The sequence below is a fragment of the Sus scrofa genome, chromosome 14 (assembly GCF_054392235.1).
Source record: "Sus scrofa isolate SSC_HxYL_T2T_F1_AM1 chromosome 14, Sscrofa_HxYL_maternal_Yorkshire_Landrace_v2.0, whole genome shotgun sequence".
NCBI classification, from domain to species: Eukaryota; Metazoa; Chordata; class Mammalia; order Artiodactyla; family Suidae; genus Sus; species Sus scrofa.
Window position 1 is genome coordinate 131,461,353 of NC_139396.1, and position 18,169 is coordinate 131,479,521.

Sequence of the window (18,169 nt, forward strand, 5' to 3'; positions counted from 1 at the left end):
CTAAACCACAATGGGAACTCCCGAGATGGTAATGTTTTCCACTTTGACAGTCTGAAGATACTTGCCACACAAGCCTGAAGACACATGCAGGATAGTACAGCCTAAAATGTGTACTGAATCCTTCCTTCCCCCATGTTTTCACTGTTCTTTCTTCAGTGCCTTCTATGGACTGGGGCTGGACCCACCTCGGCAAATCGCGGTGTAGAAGCCAGCACAGCTCGAAGACTGAGGATGAGATCCTCTCTCTGGATACCGTAGGGATCGTTAGGTGGCTGGAAAAGGGAGAAGGGGCCTGGGCTTGTATGGCTCTTTGGAGCACCCTGGACACAGGGCTGAACCTGGAAACCCTGCAGAACAGGGTGTGATTTATCCCCAGTCTGGCAGAAGAGTGTGGAATGAGGCCCCGGCAGGAAGACAGCTTGCTCTTACATGATCCTTGGGAATTTCTGTCTGGTGGGCGTTTATTTTCTAATTGATCATACAGTTTCCATCTGATCTATCATCTCGCCACTCAGAGATAAGCACCCTTACCTTTCTGGTGCAACTTTCTTCTCTCTAGATATAGTATTATGACTATGTAATTGGTAGACACTGTTCCCTTTAAAATATACATACACTTTAAGAAAATATGATCTTTTCTGAACATATGACTTGCAATCCATTCTTTCACTTAATACATTAGGTACATTTTTTCATGGTATTATTCTTTCATAACATTAGTTTTAGTGGCTGATACTATTCATTTATGTGGTTGAACCACAATTTATTTAAATAATCTCCTTTTGATGGACATTTCTATTTATTCACCTTTATAAAAAGCTGTACTCACAAGGAAATGTCAATATTCTGTGATAACCTTAGTGGGAGAAAAGAATGGATGTATGTATACGTATAACTGATTCACTTTACTTTGCATATGAAACTGATACAACATTGTAAGCCAACTATACTCCAATAAAAGTTATTTTTATTTAAAAAAAAAAGCTGTACTTCTGGCAACATAAAATGCGTTATTGATTTTCTGCATCAAGAAGGAAGATTTTTTTTGGGGGGGGGTTCTTTTTTTAGGGCCGCACCCATGGCATATGGAGGTTCCCAGGCTGGGGGGTCAAATCAGAGCTGCAGCTGCCAGCCTATGCCACAGCCACAACTTAGGATCTGAGATGCATCTTTGACCTACACCACAGCTCACGGCAACGCTGGATCCTTAACCCACTGAGCAAGGCCAGGGATCCAACCTGCGTCCTCATGGATACAAGTCAGGTTGGTTCATTACTGCTGAGCCATAACAGGAACTCCCAGAACTCTGTCTTCTTTGAACCATTATAACACCACTTGTTTTGGTCCATAATCTCATATTGTTACTTAAATGTTTCAATTTTCAAGGTCAGGAATCACGTTTTACAATTTCATCACCTTAAGCACTAAATACATTATTGAAGAGCTCCCCGAAATGCCTGCTGAATCGAACACTTCCTCCTAATTCGAATGTTTCTCCATTTCCTAGTTTACTAAAATGTTAAGTTCTTTGAGGCAAGAATCGTTTCTATTGTTCACTGCTGTACCCTCAATGCCTAGAACTGGGCCTGGTACATAACAGATACTCAATGAAAACCTGAACGAACGAATGAATGAATGAATGAAAAGTACTACTTACAGGGGTAAAATCAATAGGGAAGTAACAGGATGTCACTTCAAACAACTCCTCCACAAAGGGTCCTAAGGCAACGGGGAAAAGAATGAGGACTTAGAAGCCTCTCATCTGACAAGCCCCAACCAGCTAATTCAAGACTATGCATACCTAGGCTATAGTCTCTGGAGATGAGGTCATGGACGATGCGGAAGGCCACCAGAAGATTACGGGGATCCTTTTCCCCATCCATCACCTGGATGAAGCCAAAGGTGAAGTCAGCTCCTAGGCCCTTCAGCTCTGGGGAGGAGAGAAGAGAGTTACCACCAGCCCGCGGGATGGAAAGCTGCGGCTTTCTTCTGGCCTGTGCTCTTCCGCTGCTATTAGTGCCTCCCCTTTCTTACCTCCCAGAGCAGACCCTTTTTGTTTTCCTATCCAAGAGAGTCCCCAGTGAAGAGGAAATGTGCAACAACACGTAACTGTTACAGAGGTAAGAATTTAAAACATCAGCTCAAAAGCTACCCTTTCCTTACTTTCCTGGGGAGTGAGTGGATCCCCAGTTTCCCTGTATTATTCTCTCAGAGTACAGGCTCTTCTCTATCACCCCCTGGCTCAAATGAGTCCTGGTAATGGGGGAAAACAAGATGTGCTCACTTTCCAGATTTGCCAGAGAGCCTTGCCTCTTACCTTCTTCCCGAGTTCGCATGAAGTTGGTGATGATGCTGTAGACTGTGTGTCGGTCCACCTGTGGCAGGGACTTGATGGGAGAGACAGGAAGTAAGTAAAGAAAGTGCCCAAAGAATACCTTGGCTGACAAAACTACTTCCTGTGTCACAATCTCTAAGTGGACAGTGCTCTTTATACCAGTGTAAGATGAACCTAAGAAGAAATGCAGAGAAAGGATATGGCTATTGGCCCAGCAGTCCAGCAGGGGAAGCGAAAACCAAAAACTGTCTGCTGAATGCCTCACTTTCCTTTGGTGCAGGAAGACACAGGTCAGGCATAATGGCACGCCTCCCTCTCCTCACACAGTAGCGAGGGATAGCGTGCGAACACGGTCAAAGATCTGAAAGAGTTCACAACTTAGATGGCAATATATGTATGTTTTTCAATTGAAGTATAGTTAATTTACAATGTTGTGTTAGTTTCAGGTGTACCGAAAAGTGATTCAGTTATACATACATATAAATCTGTTCTTTTCAGATTCTTTTTCCTTATAGGTTATTATAAAATATGAGGTGTAGTTTCCTGTGCTGTACACCGGGTCCTTGTTGGTTATCTATTTTATATATAGCCGTATGTATCTATTAATCCCAAACTCCTAATGTATTCCTTCCCTCCTTTCCCCTTTGGTTACCATAAATTTGTTTTCTATGTCTGGGGGTCTATTTCTGTTTTGTATCTATTTATACATATGTACGTATGCTCATTTGTATTTTTTTTCAGATTCCACATATAAGCAATATCATATTATATTGGTCTTCGGCTTACTTTATTTAGTATGATAATCTCTTAGGTCCAACCGTGTTGCTGCAAATGGCATTATTTCATTCTTTTCTTTAATGGCTGAGTAATACTGCATTGTATAAATATACCATATCTTCTTTGTCCGTTCATCTGAGTTCAGAACTCAGAGGCAGTATTTTTTTGCCACCTAATTCTAGTTATGTCAGGGGATGGGAGATAGAAGAGAATGTCCAAGGTGACTGTTATCACTTACCTGTACGTGGACCTCCTGGAAGATGGCTTTAAGCACAGAGACAGCCAGCCCTGAAGGCAGGGCCACACACAGGCTCTGGAAGAGAAGAGAAGGGTGAGCACAGAGGGAATTCTGGGAATTCTAGCACAGCCTCAAGACACAGCTTAAAACAGGCCTATTTAGCTACAACATCCAGGTTCCTGAAGAAGTGCTAACAATGAGAAATGGGGTCCCTTTTCTCAAACTGATTAGTTGTCTGCCGCTCCTTCCACTTTGGCTCTGAATTGCAGTCCCCAGAGAACACCTTCACTCTTCAGAATAAAAACAGAAGTGGAGCTGGCTGAGGCTAGTTTGGTTCCACATCTGGGTAATTGCTTTGAAGCACTTGAACCCTCTAAGGGGAAGAAGATAACTCACTCACTGGACACAGGTTTCTGTAAATATGGTATGTAATACAAAAAAGGAGAACTCACAAGTGCCCTCAAACCCTGCAGGACAGACGGGATCACAAGATGATGGTCCTTCAGCCGGTTCTCATAGAACAGGATTAGGTGTACCACTGTGCAAAACAGAAATTCAGTCATTAGTTTACACAGGCTGGAGGAGGGGCTGCTGGCTCTGCTCCTTCCCAAAGTTTGTAAGGGCAGTTTCTGCTTGGGCTTCACTGCAAATTTTCTCCTTCACCAAGAGATATATCCCAAACCTTCCCATTTAAGGATGCCTTCCTTGATCTGTCAGGAAAACATGTGAACAGCTTTTAGTATCTCTTCTTATAGGTTCATAGTAAAAACCCATTCTCAACCCAAGAACTGTCTTTCCACAGAACTGAGGTTGGCCAACTTTCTCAAAGGGCCAGACGATAAATATTCTAGACTTGGAGAACACAGTATGCCACGACTGCTCAACTGGGTCACTATAACATAAAAGCAGCATAAACAATAGATAAATAAATGGGCATAGCTATATGCTAATGAAACTTTACTTATAAAAAACAGGCTGTAGTTTGCCCGCCCCTACTACAGAAGATAAGTCCTTTTTTTTTTTTTTTTTTGTCTTTTCTAGGGTCGCACCCATGGCATATGGATGTTCCCAGGCTAGGGATCTAATCAGAGCTGTAGCCACCCGCCTACACCACAGCCACAGCAACGTGGGATCTGAGCCGAGTCTGCGACCTACACCATCACAGCATCACGGCATCGCCAGATCCTTAACCCGTGAGCAAGGCCAGGGATCGAACCTGCAACCTCATGGTTCCTAGTCGGATTTGCTAACTACTGAGCCATGATGGGAACTCCATTTGTTGTTAGTTTTTTTCCTCAGGACTTCAAAGCACTTTGATATTTCGTTATTTTCTGCTCCAACTATAAAATACTACTTTGTCCCATTTTACACAGAGGGGAAGACACGCTGACAAAAAATTGTCTAAGGCTACATTTGAAATCCATGTGTCTTGTGTCTCAAGACTTTTTGTAAAAAATTTTTTAATATGTATATTTTCTTCTTTTTGGCTGCCCCACAGCATATGGAGTTCCTGGGCCAGGGATTAGATCCGACCTGGGGCAATGCTGGATCCCTATCCCACTGTGCTGGGCCAGGGATTGGACCCTCGTCCCAGTGCTCCCAAGATGCCGCCAATCCCGCTGTGCCACAGCGGGAACTCCTTGTGTCTCAATTCTTCTCTGTCACATGTACCATAGTGAGAAACGAGGACCTTGAATTAGGAGTTCAGATACCTGATGTCCTTCCTCCCTCCTCCCTCCCCATAAGTTAGCTTGAATAGACAAGGGAGGCCTTGGCTCAGCACTCCTACTAGTGATGCTAGTACCTTCTTTCTCCAGGAGCAAGGAGTGACACTGAAGTAGCACCTGTGACAAAAGCTGGACTCCTCGTGCCCGAGTTCGGGGTTCTGGGTTCTCTAGAGAAGACCTGGGGGAAGTAAGACAGAGACATTACTCAAAAGTTTACTTCAAAAGTTTGAACTGGGTTTGACATTACCCAGTTCAGACTTCTGAAGTAAATATTTTACTATTAGTCACTCTCACCTCTGAGCATGGCAGCCAGCCCAGGGAGGTGTTTCAGGGGTACTTAGCGTTACAGATTACAGTAAGGCCATGGCCTGAAGAGCCAATCCCCAGACTGACCTGGCATCATTAGAGGCCCATGTGATACCAGGCACTGATTGGGCAGGGGGCTTATGCTTTCTCCCAGTGATATGACTGTGACATTCCTCTGAAAGAGAGCTTAGCAGCTACCCACAGGGCTCAAGAGATGACTGGTAGCTGTAGCACCCACCAAAACAGGAAGAGAATAAATATATCACTGTTAAAGCAACCACTATGGTTTTTTTTGGGGGGGAAACCCTTTATAACTGTAAGTTTACAAAGTAAGATGGTCAGAATAAAGGTTTTTTTTTTTTTTTTTCTTCCTTCTTTAAGAGCCGCACCCCGGGCATGTGGAAGTTCCCAGGCTAGAAGTCAAATCAGAGCTGCAGCTGCCAGCCACCATGGCCACAGTAACACCAGATCTGAGCCGTGTGTGCGACCTACACCACAGCTCATGGCAATGCTGGATCCTTAACCCACTGAGTGAGGCCAGGGATCAAGCCTGCGTCCTCATGGATATTAGTCAGGTTCCTTACCGCTGAGCCACCAAGGGAACTCCAGAATAAAGGCTTTAAATATTTAGAATTACTGATATGGGAGGACCTAGACTAAAGCAACAAGGTGATTTATCTTCAAAATAAAGCACAGAGATTACATTTAAACATACCAGAAGGCATTTACGTAAATGTAGGAGGTAGAAGACTTCTGAAGGAGAGCTGGCTAGGACACTCGAATAAAACCTCAAGGTTAAGAGGATCTATAGCTAGAGGTCATGAGGCAAAAATAAGATTGTTCTGGATAGGATCCGTAGGATAGGAACTTAGAGGAAGGTCCCTGCTCAGAAGTAGAAAACTGCATTTAAAAATGGACCAAGGCACACATGCTCATAGCAGCATTATTCAGAATAGCTATAATGCGGAAATAAACCAGCTATCCCTCAATAGATGAATGGCTAAACAAAATGTGGTATATCCACAGAAGAGAATATATCAGCAAGAAGTAAAGTACTAATACATGCTACAACAGGGATGAACTTTGAAAACATTATGCCAAGTGAAAGAAACCAGTCACAAAGGTTACATATTATTGTATGATTCCATTTATATGAAATTTCCAGAATAGGCAAATCCACAGAGACAAAGCAGATTAGTGGCTGCCAGGGGTTAGAAAGAGGAAGGAACGAGGAGTGACTGCTAATGGGCATGCAGTGATGAAAATGTCCTAAAATTCACTGTGGTAAGGGTTGTACAAATCAATGAACATACACTTTAAAACGGTGAACCTTATGACATGTGAGTTATATCTCAATAAAGCTTTGCTATTTTCTTTTTTTTTTAAAAAAGGACCAAGGCCACAACAACATGAGTACAAAGGCCAAAAGGTCTCTTAGGTGGGAGAAATACACAACAGTGACCTACTCCCCTATCTCCTCCCCAATTTTCTAGTTTTATCTGTTTTTAGAAGACACGCTGGCCATAACACTATTAAGCCTTGTCGATTTAAATGGTCTACCAATTTTGAAATATGAGGAAATAGGAGACTACGAGCACATACTTCCTCTGGAGCTGCGACTATCTGGTTGTAGCACTGGTCTTCCAGCCTTTTCCTACAGTGGGAAAGCTGGTACAGGGTCAGCCCCCTGGCAACTCTCCAGGTTGGGCCCACAGCAGGTCTGAGTCAGATGCAGGCTGACCAGAATCCGATGGGGAGGGTGGGTCTAAAGAAGCAGAGGAGGATCCCAACTCTAATTAAATAACAGTTGATGGCATGAACCACCCACCTCACCCTAAACCTATGGGCTGACCTAGGAGCTAATGTGGTGCAAAGACTGTGTTCCCAACACTTTCTTTGGGGCCTTGGTTGGGTGGTGTGAGTCTTTTTTCAGGAGAAACATAGACTTAACCTGAGATACTGATATGGAAGGAGGAGAAGGGTGCTGGGCTATATCAGGAGAAACTCAGGACAAAATAACTTCTTCAGAGTGCACTGGCAGGGCTGGAGAGGGGCATTCTAGAGCAGAGGCTCTTACCCAAGGGCTTCCACCACTTGTAATATTGTATAGCTTCCAGATTTCACATCTAGAGGAAACAAAAGAAAGAAACATGAAAAAACAAAAATAAAACTCCACCCTAGAGTTTAAATCACCAGTGTTTCTGCCTACCTTAGGGCTCACACCATGGTGCCCCTGTGCTTACCAAAAGCCCCTCCATGAGAGGCATTCCTATAACACTTCAAATAAAAAAACTGAAAAGAAAGTCAATATACCAGGGAGTTCCCGTCGTGGCTCAACAGTAACAAACCCAACTAGGATCCACAAGGATGAAGGGATCTGGTGTTGCTGTGGCTGTGGTGTAGGCTGGCAGCTGAAGCTCTGATTCAACCCCTAGCCTGGGAACTTCCATATGCTGCTAGTACGACCCTAAAAAGCAAAAAAAAAAAAAAAAAAAGAGAGAGAGAGAGAGAGAATACTCAATAAACAGTGTTGGGATGATTAGGTAAATATTTGGAAAAAAAAAAACAAAACAAAAAAACCACCAAAAAACTAGTGGTTCTGAATCTTTCACCAAGGTAAATTTCTTTTCCTTTCTTTCTTTTTTTTTTTTTTTTTGTTTTTTTAGGGCCACACCCATGGCATATGAAAGTTCCCAGACTAGGGGTCAAATCAGAGATGCAGCTGCCAGCCTACGCCACAGCTGGCAACACCAGATCCTTAATCCACTGAGCCAAGGCCAGGGATCAAACTCACATCCTTATGGATACCAGTCAGGTTTGTTACCACTAAGCCACAATGGGAACTCCCACCAAGGTAAATTTCAAATGGATTAAAGAAAGAAATAAGACAGAAAGTTTCAAAGTATAACATACAGTTATACTTAGCTATAAAAATATTTGAAATTCTTATAACAAAGAGCTATTTTACCAGTATATAAAAAGCTCCTACAATTCAGTGCAAAAAAGACCAATAACCAATTTAAAAATGGGCAAAAACAGAAGATGCTCAATCATACAATAGGAATGCAAATTAAACTATACATACCATTTGTTTTTTTTTTTTTTTTGTCTTTTGTCTTTTTGTCTGTTGTTGTTGTTGCTATTTCTTGGGCCACTCCTGCGGCATATGGAGGTTCCCAGGCTAGGGGTTGAATCGGAGCTGTAGCCACCGGCCTACGCCAGAGCCACAGCAACGCGGGATCCGAGCCGCATCTGCGACCTACACCACAGCTCACGGCAACGCCGGATCGTTAACCCACTGAGCAAGGGCAGGGACCGAACCCGCAACCTCATGGTTCCTAGTCGGATTCGTTAACCACTGCGCCACGACGGGAACTCCATACCATTTGTTTTTAACATACTAGATTGGCAAAGATCAAAAATTTTGTAACATATGTTTGGTGATGGTACACAGAAATCAGACACTTAAAACACTGTAGCTGGAGTATAATTGGTATAGACTCTTTATGTAGGGCAATTTGAAAATATCTTTTAAATTACAAATGTACATATGCATTAACCCAGGACGTCTTCTCAAAATTTATCCTATATACTTGTAAAAGTGTAAAATAATGCACATACAAGGTTTTTATTACAGAATAATTTATAATAGCAAATGACTACAAAATGGCCATTGGTAAGAAACTAGTTAAATTATAGTACAACATACAATGGTATTCTCTGTAGCTACTTTGGGAAAAAATTGAAAACAGACTGAAGAAGATAACATATATATATTTATACTGAGTGGGACAAGATTTAAAAGAACATAAATACAGTATACATAAATAGTATATAGTGTGTGTGTAGCACTGTATTTAAAGGGAGGAGGAATTATTTCCTTTTTTTTTTTTTTTTTTTTTGTCTTTTTGTCTTTTTGCTATTTCTTGGGCCGCTCCCGAGGCATATGGAGGTTCCCAGGCTAGGGGTCGAATCGGAGCTGTAGCCACGGGCCTACACCAGAGCCACAGCAACGTGGGATCCGAGCCGCATCTGCAACCTACACCACAGCTCACGGCAATGCTGGACCCTTAACCCACTGAGCAAGGGCAGGGACCGAACCCGCAACCTCATGGTTCCTAGTCGGATTCATTAACCACTGCGCCACGACGGGAACTCCAGGAATTATTTCTATTTGTATTTCATTTATATCTCTGGAAGATAAAATGAATTGGTAACATTGGCTGTCTCTAGGGAGGGAGACTGGATAGCTAGGGGGTTAAGAGGTAAACAAACAAACAAAAAAAGCTTTACTTTGCAGTTCCCATTGTGGCTCAGTGGGTTAAGAACCCACTTAGGATCCACAAGGATGCAGGTACAATCCCTGGCCTTGCTTAGTGGACTAAGGATCTGGTGTTGACATGGATCCCTCATTGCTGTGGCTGTGGCACAGGCCAGCAGGGGCAGCTCTGATTTGACCCTTAGCCTAGGAACTTCATATGTCACAGGTGTGGTCCTAAAAAGGAAAAAAAAAAAGTTTTACTTTGAAAAAATTGGTGAAGATAGTAGAGAGTTCTGCTATACCCTCACCCAGTTTTCCTAAATGTTAACATCTTACACAGTACATTTGTCAAAACTAAGAGAGATTACCATTTGTATGTTTGTTTGGTTGGTTTTTTTGTGTGTTTTTAGGGCTGCACCTGGGGCATACGGAGGTTCCCAGGCTAGGGGTTGAATCGGAGCTAAAGCTGCCGGCCTACACCACAGCCACAGCAACATCAGATCCAAGTTGCGTCTGCAACCTACACCACAGCTCATAGCAACGCCAGATCCTTAACCCACTGAATGAGGCCAGGGATCGAACCTGCGTCCTCATGGATGCTAGTCAGATTCGTTTCTGCTGAGCCAAAATGGGAACTCCTGTATATTATTTCTTCTTCTTCTTTCTTTTTTTTTTTTTTTTTTTTGTCTTTTTGCCTTTTCTAGGGCCACACCCGCAGCATATGGAGGTTCCCAGGGTAGGGGTAGAACCAGAGCTACAGCTCCCAGCCTACACCACAGCCCCAGCAACATCAGATCTGAGCCACATCTGCAACCTACACCACAGCTCACAACAACGCCAGATCCTTAAGGCACTGAGCGAGGCCAGGGATCGAATCCGCAACCTCATGGTTCCTAGTTGGATTCGTTAACCACTGTGCCACGACGGGACCTCCCTGTATATTACTTCTAATTTCACTCCAGACTTTACTCCGATTGTTCTGGTTTTTCCACTAATGTTAAATTTTCTGTTTCAGGATCCAATTAAGGACATCACACCGCAACGACGAGCCATCGTGAATCCTTAGTCTCCTCTGGTCTGAAAGTTTCTCAAATCTTATTTTTCATGACCTTGGTATTTTATAGAATGTCCCTCAACATGGGTTTCTTTGATGGTTTCCTCATGTTTAGCCTAGGGACATGGATTGTGGGAAGTATAAATAGCACAGAGGCCAAGTGTCTTTCTCATCACATCATATCACAGGTACAATACGTCAACATGACTTATCACTGGTGCTTTTAACTTTGATCACTTGGTTCAGGTAGGGTCAGCAGGTCACTGCAGTATACATACAGTTACTACATTTTTCTTTCCCATACTCCTTCCTCTGTAAGGGAGTCACTACATCTAGTCCACACTCAAGGGCAAAGGGGAGATTAAGCTCTGTTTCCTGGGAGGAGGAATATTTATCTACGTTATTTGGAGGTATTCTAAGGAAGAGTCATCTTTTCCCTTCATTTATTCAGTTGTTTATTTTATATCAGCATGGACTCAAGTATATTTATTTTATGCCTTGGGTTATCAATACTAAGTTATTTTGTTGCACAAATTATCTTTGGCCACTGGGAGCTTTTTTAGATTGGCACTGGTGTCCCTTTGACATGCCACATCCTTTTAAGTGCTTTCTTACTTTCTGGCACTACAAAATACAACAGGCTCATCTTGTAATTTCCCTGCCCCAACCGCCTTTTCTCCAGGAAGCCATGGTTCCTATCTTTTATTGGAGAACGGTATTAAAAACCAAGAACTGGGTGTAGCTGTGCTTGCTGATAGTGGGATATCATTGCTTCTAAGCCCTCCTAAACAGACACAACTGGGAAATATACATGTGTATTCTAACCCAGGTATACACACATATATATCATTATTTCTGTATCTATCCATATACATTAAACTAAACATATGATCGTGTTAGAATCTCCAACTCTAATCAGTACCACAGGGTTCATTCTAGCCTGCCTCCCAGTTTATTTGTAATTTGTTTCTCTGACAGAGAGAAACCTGACTCCCATTATCTACCATTTATTATTCTTTCCAACCCTAGTATAGCTGTAAATTACTTTCAGAATTGTCAACTTTTTGTCTTTTTAGGGCTGCACCCGCGGCATATGGAGGTTCCCAGGCTAGGGGTCAAATCGGAGCTACAGCTGCCAGCCTATATCACAGCCACAGCCATGCCAGATCCAAGCTGCACCTGCAACCTACACCACAGCTCACGGTAACGCCGGATCCTTAACCCACTGAGTGAGGCCAGGGATCGAAACCTGCGTCCTCATGGATGCTGGTCAGATCCATTTCTGCTGAGCTACCATGGGGACTCCAGAACTGTCAGCTTCTGTGTATAAGCAGAGTATAGTATTTACATATACTTTTATCTTTAGCCTTATAGTTTCCAGACAAAATTCTTTTCCAAAGTCATTCAGATCAGCTTCCCGCCCCCCCACCCTCTTTAGTAAGGTTATGTCATACGCTGGAAATACAAAATATAGTAAATTCATTTGTCACAGTCTGCATACCATCTTGGGAAGGAAGGGAGATTTCTCACTGTGGATCCTTCTGCACCTTTTGAATGTTGTTCCATGTGAGTGTATGACTTATTTTTGAAAATATAATTTTAACAGCACACCGGAATTCACACAGATCTAACAGAAACATCTTAGGATAAATTTTCAAGGCAGAAGCAAAGACTAAAAGGTTATCAATCTTCCTAAGAGTCTGATTAACATAGAAAAGTTTTCAGAGTTCCCACTGTGGATCAGCAATAACAAACCTGACTAGTATCCGTGAGGACTCGGGTTCAATCCCCGGCCTTGCTCAGTGAGTTAAGGATCTGGTGTTGCTGTGAGCTGCTGTGTAGGTTTCAGGCACAGCTTGGATATGGTGTGGCTGTGGCTGTGGTGTAGGCCAGCAGCTATAGTTCTGATTCGACCCCTAGCCTAGGAACTTCCATGTGCCACGGGTGCAGCCCTAAAAAGACAAACAAACAAAACCACAGAAGAGTTTTAGCTCAATAAGATGTGGCAATCAGGGAATTACTGCCGCAGGCTGCTCTGGATCCCCAGCCACCCACCTCTAAACACAAGACCTAATTAGTCAGTTCTCGCCAACACCAGACTTTGGCTAAAGTCAAAAAGAATCTTGAGAAAACTCCTAAACTTCCAGTTCCCCTTAAGTCTGTGGTCTCTGAACAACAGCTGTGAACTGAGCTGGGAGGGGCACAATCTGGTACTAGAGCAAGAAGTCCAATCTGACTAAAGAAGGGAGCGCTCTAGTTGGGATTCATAGCTCGTGACTGGCACCAATTTAAACATCAGGCACTCTTAGCCTTACTCGTGCCAGGATGTGGAAGGCCCAGCTGCTGCCCCTGCTCCTGAGAAAGAGCAAGGGAAAAAATGTGCAAGCTGTGGGGTGGGGGAAGGGTCAGCAGCTGACTAACAGGACAAACCAAGGCACCCAATTCCTTAACGGCAACACTTAAGTGAAGAGAGACATTTCTGGGTTACAAACATTAAAAGAGTGTTCCACCATTGAGAGGGTAGCAGAGGGTGCTTTTCTGGAAGCTCCTGGCCAGAACTCAGGAAACTCTGCTGAAAAACCCATCTAAAAACTAAGTTCAGGAGTTCCCATTGTGGCTCAGTGGTTAATGAATCCGACTAGGAACCATGAGGTTGCAGGTTTGATCCCTGGCCTTGCTCAGTGGGTTAAGGATCTGGTATTGCTGTGAGCTGTGGTGTAGGTTGCAGATGTGGCTTGGATCCCTTGTTGCTTTGGCTCTGGCATAGGCTGGCGGCTACAGCTCTGATTCGACCCCTAGCCTGGGAACCTCCATATGCCACGGGAGTGGCCTAAGAAATGGCAAAAAGACAAAAAATAAAATAAAAAAATAAATAAAAACTAAGTTCAGGAATTTCCTGTTGTGGCTTAGTGGGTTAAGAACCCAACTAATATCCATGAGGATGTGGATTTGATTCCTGGCTTGGTCAAGTGGGTTAGGATCCAGCATTGCTGCAAGCTGTGGTATAGGTCACAGATGAGGCTCTGAACCAGTGTTGCTGGGCCTGTGGTGCAGGCCTCAGCTGCAGCTCTAATTTGACTCCTAGCCCAGGAACTTCCATATGCTGCAGGTGCAGCCATATAAACAAAGAACAAAACAAAAAGACCTCCTAATTTCAGTAGCAGCCACAAGAGTGTTAACAATTTTACAGGAAGCCATAGGGAACTGATAACTGTTAGTAGCAAAGAATATTACTGAACGGAATCATTCTTCTTTAGCAATACTATCAAACTCCTCTGGATGCTGGGCCAGGGTCTCTCTTTGGAAATACCTCAAGTGCTATTAAGACAAATACCAGGGAGTTCCTGTCGTGGCGCAGTGGTTAACGAATCCGACTAGGAACCATGAGGTTGCGGGTTCGGTCCCTGCCCTTGCTCAGTGGGTTAACGATCCGGTGTTGCCGTGAGCTGTGGTGTAGGTTGCAGACGCGGCTCGGATCCCGGGTGGCTGTGGCTCTGGCGTAGGCCCGTGGCTACAGCTCCGATTCAACCCCTAGCCTGGAAACCTCCATATGCCGCGGGAGCGGCCCAAGAAATAGCAACAACAACAGCAACAACAACAACAAAAAAAGACAAAAAAAGACAAAAAAAAAAAAAAAGACAAATACCGGGAGTTCCTGTCGTGGCGCAGTGGTTAATGAATCCGACTAGGAACCATGAGGTTGCGGGTTCGGTCCCTGGCCTTGCTCAGTGGGTTAAGGAGCCGGCGTTGCTGTGAGCTGTGGTGTAGGTTGCAGACTCGGCTCGGATCCCATGTTGCTGTGGCTCTGGCACAGGCCGGTGGCTACAGCTCCGATTCGACCCCTAGCCTGGGAACCTCCATATGCCGCAGGAGCGGCCCAAGAAATAGCAACAACAAAAACAACAAAAAGACAAAAGACAAAAGACAAAAAAAAAAAAAAAAAAAAAAAAGACAAATACCGAATAGGGTCCAATCAGTCATGTCTAATTTTTTCATTTAAAAAACTGAGGTACAGGAGTTCCTGTCGTGGCTCAGTGGTTAATGAATCCAACTAGGAACCATGAGGTTGCGGGTTCCATCCCTGGCCTTGCTCAGTGGGTTAAGGATCCAGCGTTGCCGTGAGCTGTGGTGTAGTTGGAAGATGTGGCTCGGATCTGGCGTTGCAGTGGCTGTGGTATAGGCTGGCGGCTATAGCTCCAATTCGACTCCTAGCCTGGGAATCTCCATGTGCTGGGGGTGCGGCCCTAGAAAAGCCAAAAAACAAAACAAAACAAAACAAAACCAAAAAAAACACAAACCCCAAAAAACTGAGGTACAATTTATACACAGTGAAATGCACAGTGAAGTGAGTAATTTGATTAGTTTTAACGAAAGTATATCCAGGGTAACCAACACCCCAATCAAGATACAGAATATTTCCATCACCAGAGAAAGTTTCCACATGCTCCCAACCAATCTCAAGCCTATACGTTGCCTCAAATTTTATAATGGAAAAGACTTCTTCATTCAGTATACATCATTATGAAACTGGCTGCTTTATAATTACAAAGAAACAGCCATTTGCATGCGATTTTTTCTTTCTTTTTTTCTTTCATTTTTGGCCACCCCTTGGCATATGGAGCTCCAGGGACAGGATCAGATGTGAGCCGTAGTCAAGACCTAAGCTTCAGCTGTGGCAACGCCAGATCCTTAACACACTGTGCCAGGCTGGGGATCGAACCCGAGTCCCAGCACTCCCGAGACGCTCCTGATCCCATCGTACCACAGCAGGAGCTCCTGCGTGTGACTTCTTGAATCCCAGAATACGAGTGAAATCTCCTGGCAAAACCCTTTAGTTTTCATACTTTCCCAAAGATTCCATCTTGAATTAATGCAGCATAAACATAAAAGAAAAGTGAAGTACAAAAGTCATACAAAATTAGGAGAAAATGACGAGATAATAGAACTAATTCCAAGAGTAAATAAGTAAGGTGGCAAAAAACTAGGATCGTTATTTTGAAGATGTTTTCGCAAAGGTGACTAACATTTTCTGTTGAGCTTATCTTAGAAATGTCAAATTTTCATCTTTTCCTTTTCATCCCATAACCAGACAATACAGGAACAGCCATCAAAATACGTTTTAGTGTTATGAAAATGTTCTGGAATTTTTAGACAATGGTGATGTTGCAAAATCTTGTGAATACGCTAAAAGCCATTTATTTGTATACTTAACATGGTAACAGTGGTGAATTATATGTCCATTTTTAAAAAAAGCCTTCTGATCCATCCATAATCTACCCTCTCTAAAATGCGCAATTACTTCCCTCACCAGTCTCGTCAATCTCCATCCATTTGCTTCTGACTGCCTAAGACCTGATTCCTTAGCTTGATGTCCTTCGTGATTTAGCCCTCAATCCCCTCTGGCCTCACCTTTTATCATAACTCCTAACATTCAATGACAAGAAATCACAATACGTCAAGCTCTTCCATATTCTTTTGTCTTTTTTTTTTGGTCTTTTTGCCATTTCTTGGGCCACTCCCACGGCATATGGAGCTTCCCAGGCTAGGGATCAAATTGGAGCTGTAGCCAACGCCAGAGCCACAGCAACGCGGGATCCGCGTCTGCGACCTACACCACAGCTCACGGCCACGCCAGATCATTAACCCACTGAGCAAGGCCAGGGATCGAATCCACAACCTCATAGTTCCTAGTTGGATTCGTTAACCACTGAGCCATGACGGGAACGCCAAGCTCTTCCATATTCTTAAGCCTGGAAACATTCTCTTGGTTTGGCGTGCCTCTTTCCTGACCTTGTCAGCCTGAGGAACTCCAACTGTTCAAAACCTATCTCAGGAGTTCCTGTTGTAGCTCAGCAACACAGAGCCTGACTAGTATCCATGAGGATGTGGGTTTGATCCCTGGCCCCACCCAGTGGGTTAAAGATCTGGTGTTGCCGTGAGGTGCGGTGTAGTCCACAGACGCAGCTTCAATCTGGCGTTGCTGTGGCAGTGGTGCAGGCTGGCCGCTGCAGCTCTGATTCGACCCTTAGCCTGGGAACTTCCATATGCCTCAGGTGCAGCCCTAAAACCAAACCTATCTCAAATGTCAACTCTTTTGTGAAGCCATCTTTGATTCCCAAAACAGAATTACTCCCTCTTACATGTTCCTTTAGTCATTCTTTTTAAAAAGTGTCATGTATGTTTGTTTTCACTTATTCATTCATTTATTGCATACTTATTATAAATCAATTACTGTGTTAGAGTTGGAGAAAGAAATACAAACAGGGAGCTCTTAAGGAACCCATTCTGTTGGGGACAGAAAGACATTTAAAACAAAGAACAACTTGAGTGTTACCACAGTGATATCAATACAGACTAGGGTATCATAGAAAAGGAGTAAAATTCTTGGGTATATGGGACCATCCATTACTAACTTTAAGTGACTAGTTCTCTTAATACTGTTAAGTTCTTCCAAATGAAACATACCTGAATATTTGAAAGTACTGTTAATTATGTACCTGGACTCCAGGGACGAAAGAAGCTAATAAAGAGTTAATTTTCCTAAGGGTGAAACTGGCATAAGGAAAAATAAATTTAAGTTCCTTTCCTTATATAGATAATAGGTCTAAATTTTTCCAATGTGTCCAAGGGTTGCTCTCTAAAAACAGACCTAGCAGCACTTCCTAACTACCCACTCTTTCCTCAGCAGGGCACCAGTCCGTGTGGGGCACTGAGAAGTCGTCAAAGGAGTATTTATATCGACACTGACATAGAATGCACAATCAGATCTCTGTCTGATGGAGTCGCAGCCTCTTGAGAATCTGGAGTAGCAGCTGAGGGGGTAGGGAGAAGGAGAAGGATGTGAAGAAGCAGGAGGGAAGAATCCCAATCAGGATTCAGTTCCAATCAGGCTCTCAAAATGTCCTTTCGGCTGAGGATGCCACGGACATTTCTCAGAACTATATTTCACTGTTCTGTAACAGTTTTCTTGTTTCAAGAATAATGGTCTCCTTCTAGGATCACAAATGTGGGAAATAAACTAATAAAGACTGAAATGAAGGCAAATCCAAATAACTAAGGGAAAGAAAATTGATATCCATCACCTGTAAATTCAATGTGCTCAGAATCATCTCCCTTCCGAATTTTGGACAAAGCACTTCTTTTTTGCTCATCCTCAGGCTCAAAAGCTTGAGTTCATCTTAGAATGTTCCCACTCCTCCAAGCTCTATAGCTAGTTGGGCCTCAAATTCCAGATAGTCTTCTTTCGACATCTTTTATTCCATTCACTTACATGGTTTGTTGTTATTGTTTTATTTTTATAGCCGCACCTGTGGCACATGGAAGTTCCCAGGCTAGGGCTTGAATGGGACTGTAGCTGCGGGCCTACACCACAGCCATGGCAACCCCAGATCCAAGCCCCGTCTGTGACCTGTACGCCAGCTTGTGGCAACACTAGATCCTTAACCCACTGAGTGAGGCCAGGAATGGAACA

At 43.4% G+C, this 18,169-nt stretch overlaps 1 protein-coding gene across 3 annotated transcripts in view; it reads right to left on the reverse strand.

Moving 5' to 3' along the window:
- Positions 1–18,169, reverse strand: part of MMS19 (MMS19 homolog, cytosolic iron-sulfur assembly component) — a 33,556-nt gene that overhangs the window by 11,790 nt on the left and 3,597 nt on the right. For 2 of the 3 annotated variants that reach the window (XM_084994977.1, XM_013990467.3), the window contains exons 2-9: positions 7,461–7,509; positions 5,155–5,255; positions 3,803–3,888; positions 3,351–3,425; positions 2,318–2,387; positions 1,802–1,930; positions 1,658–1,719; positions 186–272 (exon numbers count right to left, since the gene is read on the reverse strand). Coding sequence is in view for 2 of the 3 variants with exons in the window: in XM_013990467.3 (XP_013845921.1) it covers positions 186–272; positions 1,658–1,719; positions 1,802–1,930; positions 2,318–2,387; positions 3,351–3,425; positions 3,803–3,888; positions 5,155–5,255; positions 7,461–7,509 (659 nt within the window). In the remaining variant the exon portion in view is untranslated. Of the gene's footprint in view, positions 1–185; positions 273–1,657; positions 1,720–1,801; positions 1,931–2,317; positions 2,388–3,350; positions 3,426–3,802; positions 3,889–5,154; positions 5,256–7,460; positions 7,788–14,880; positions 16,219–18,169 lie in introns of those variants that run through there. The other variant, XM_084994976.1, reaches the window with a different exon arrangement.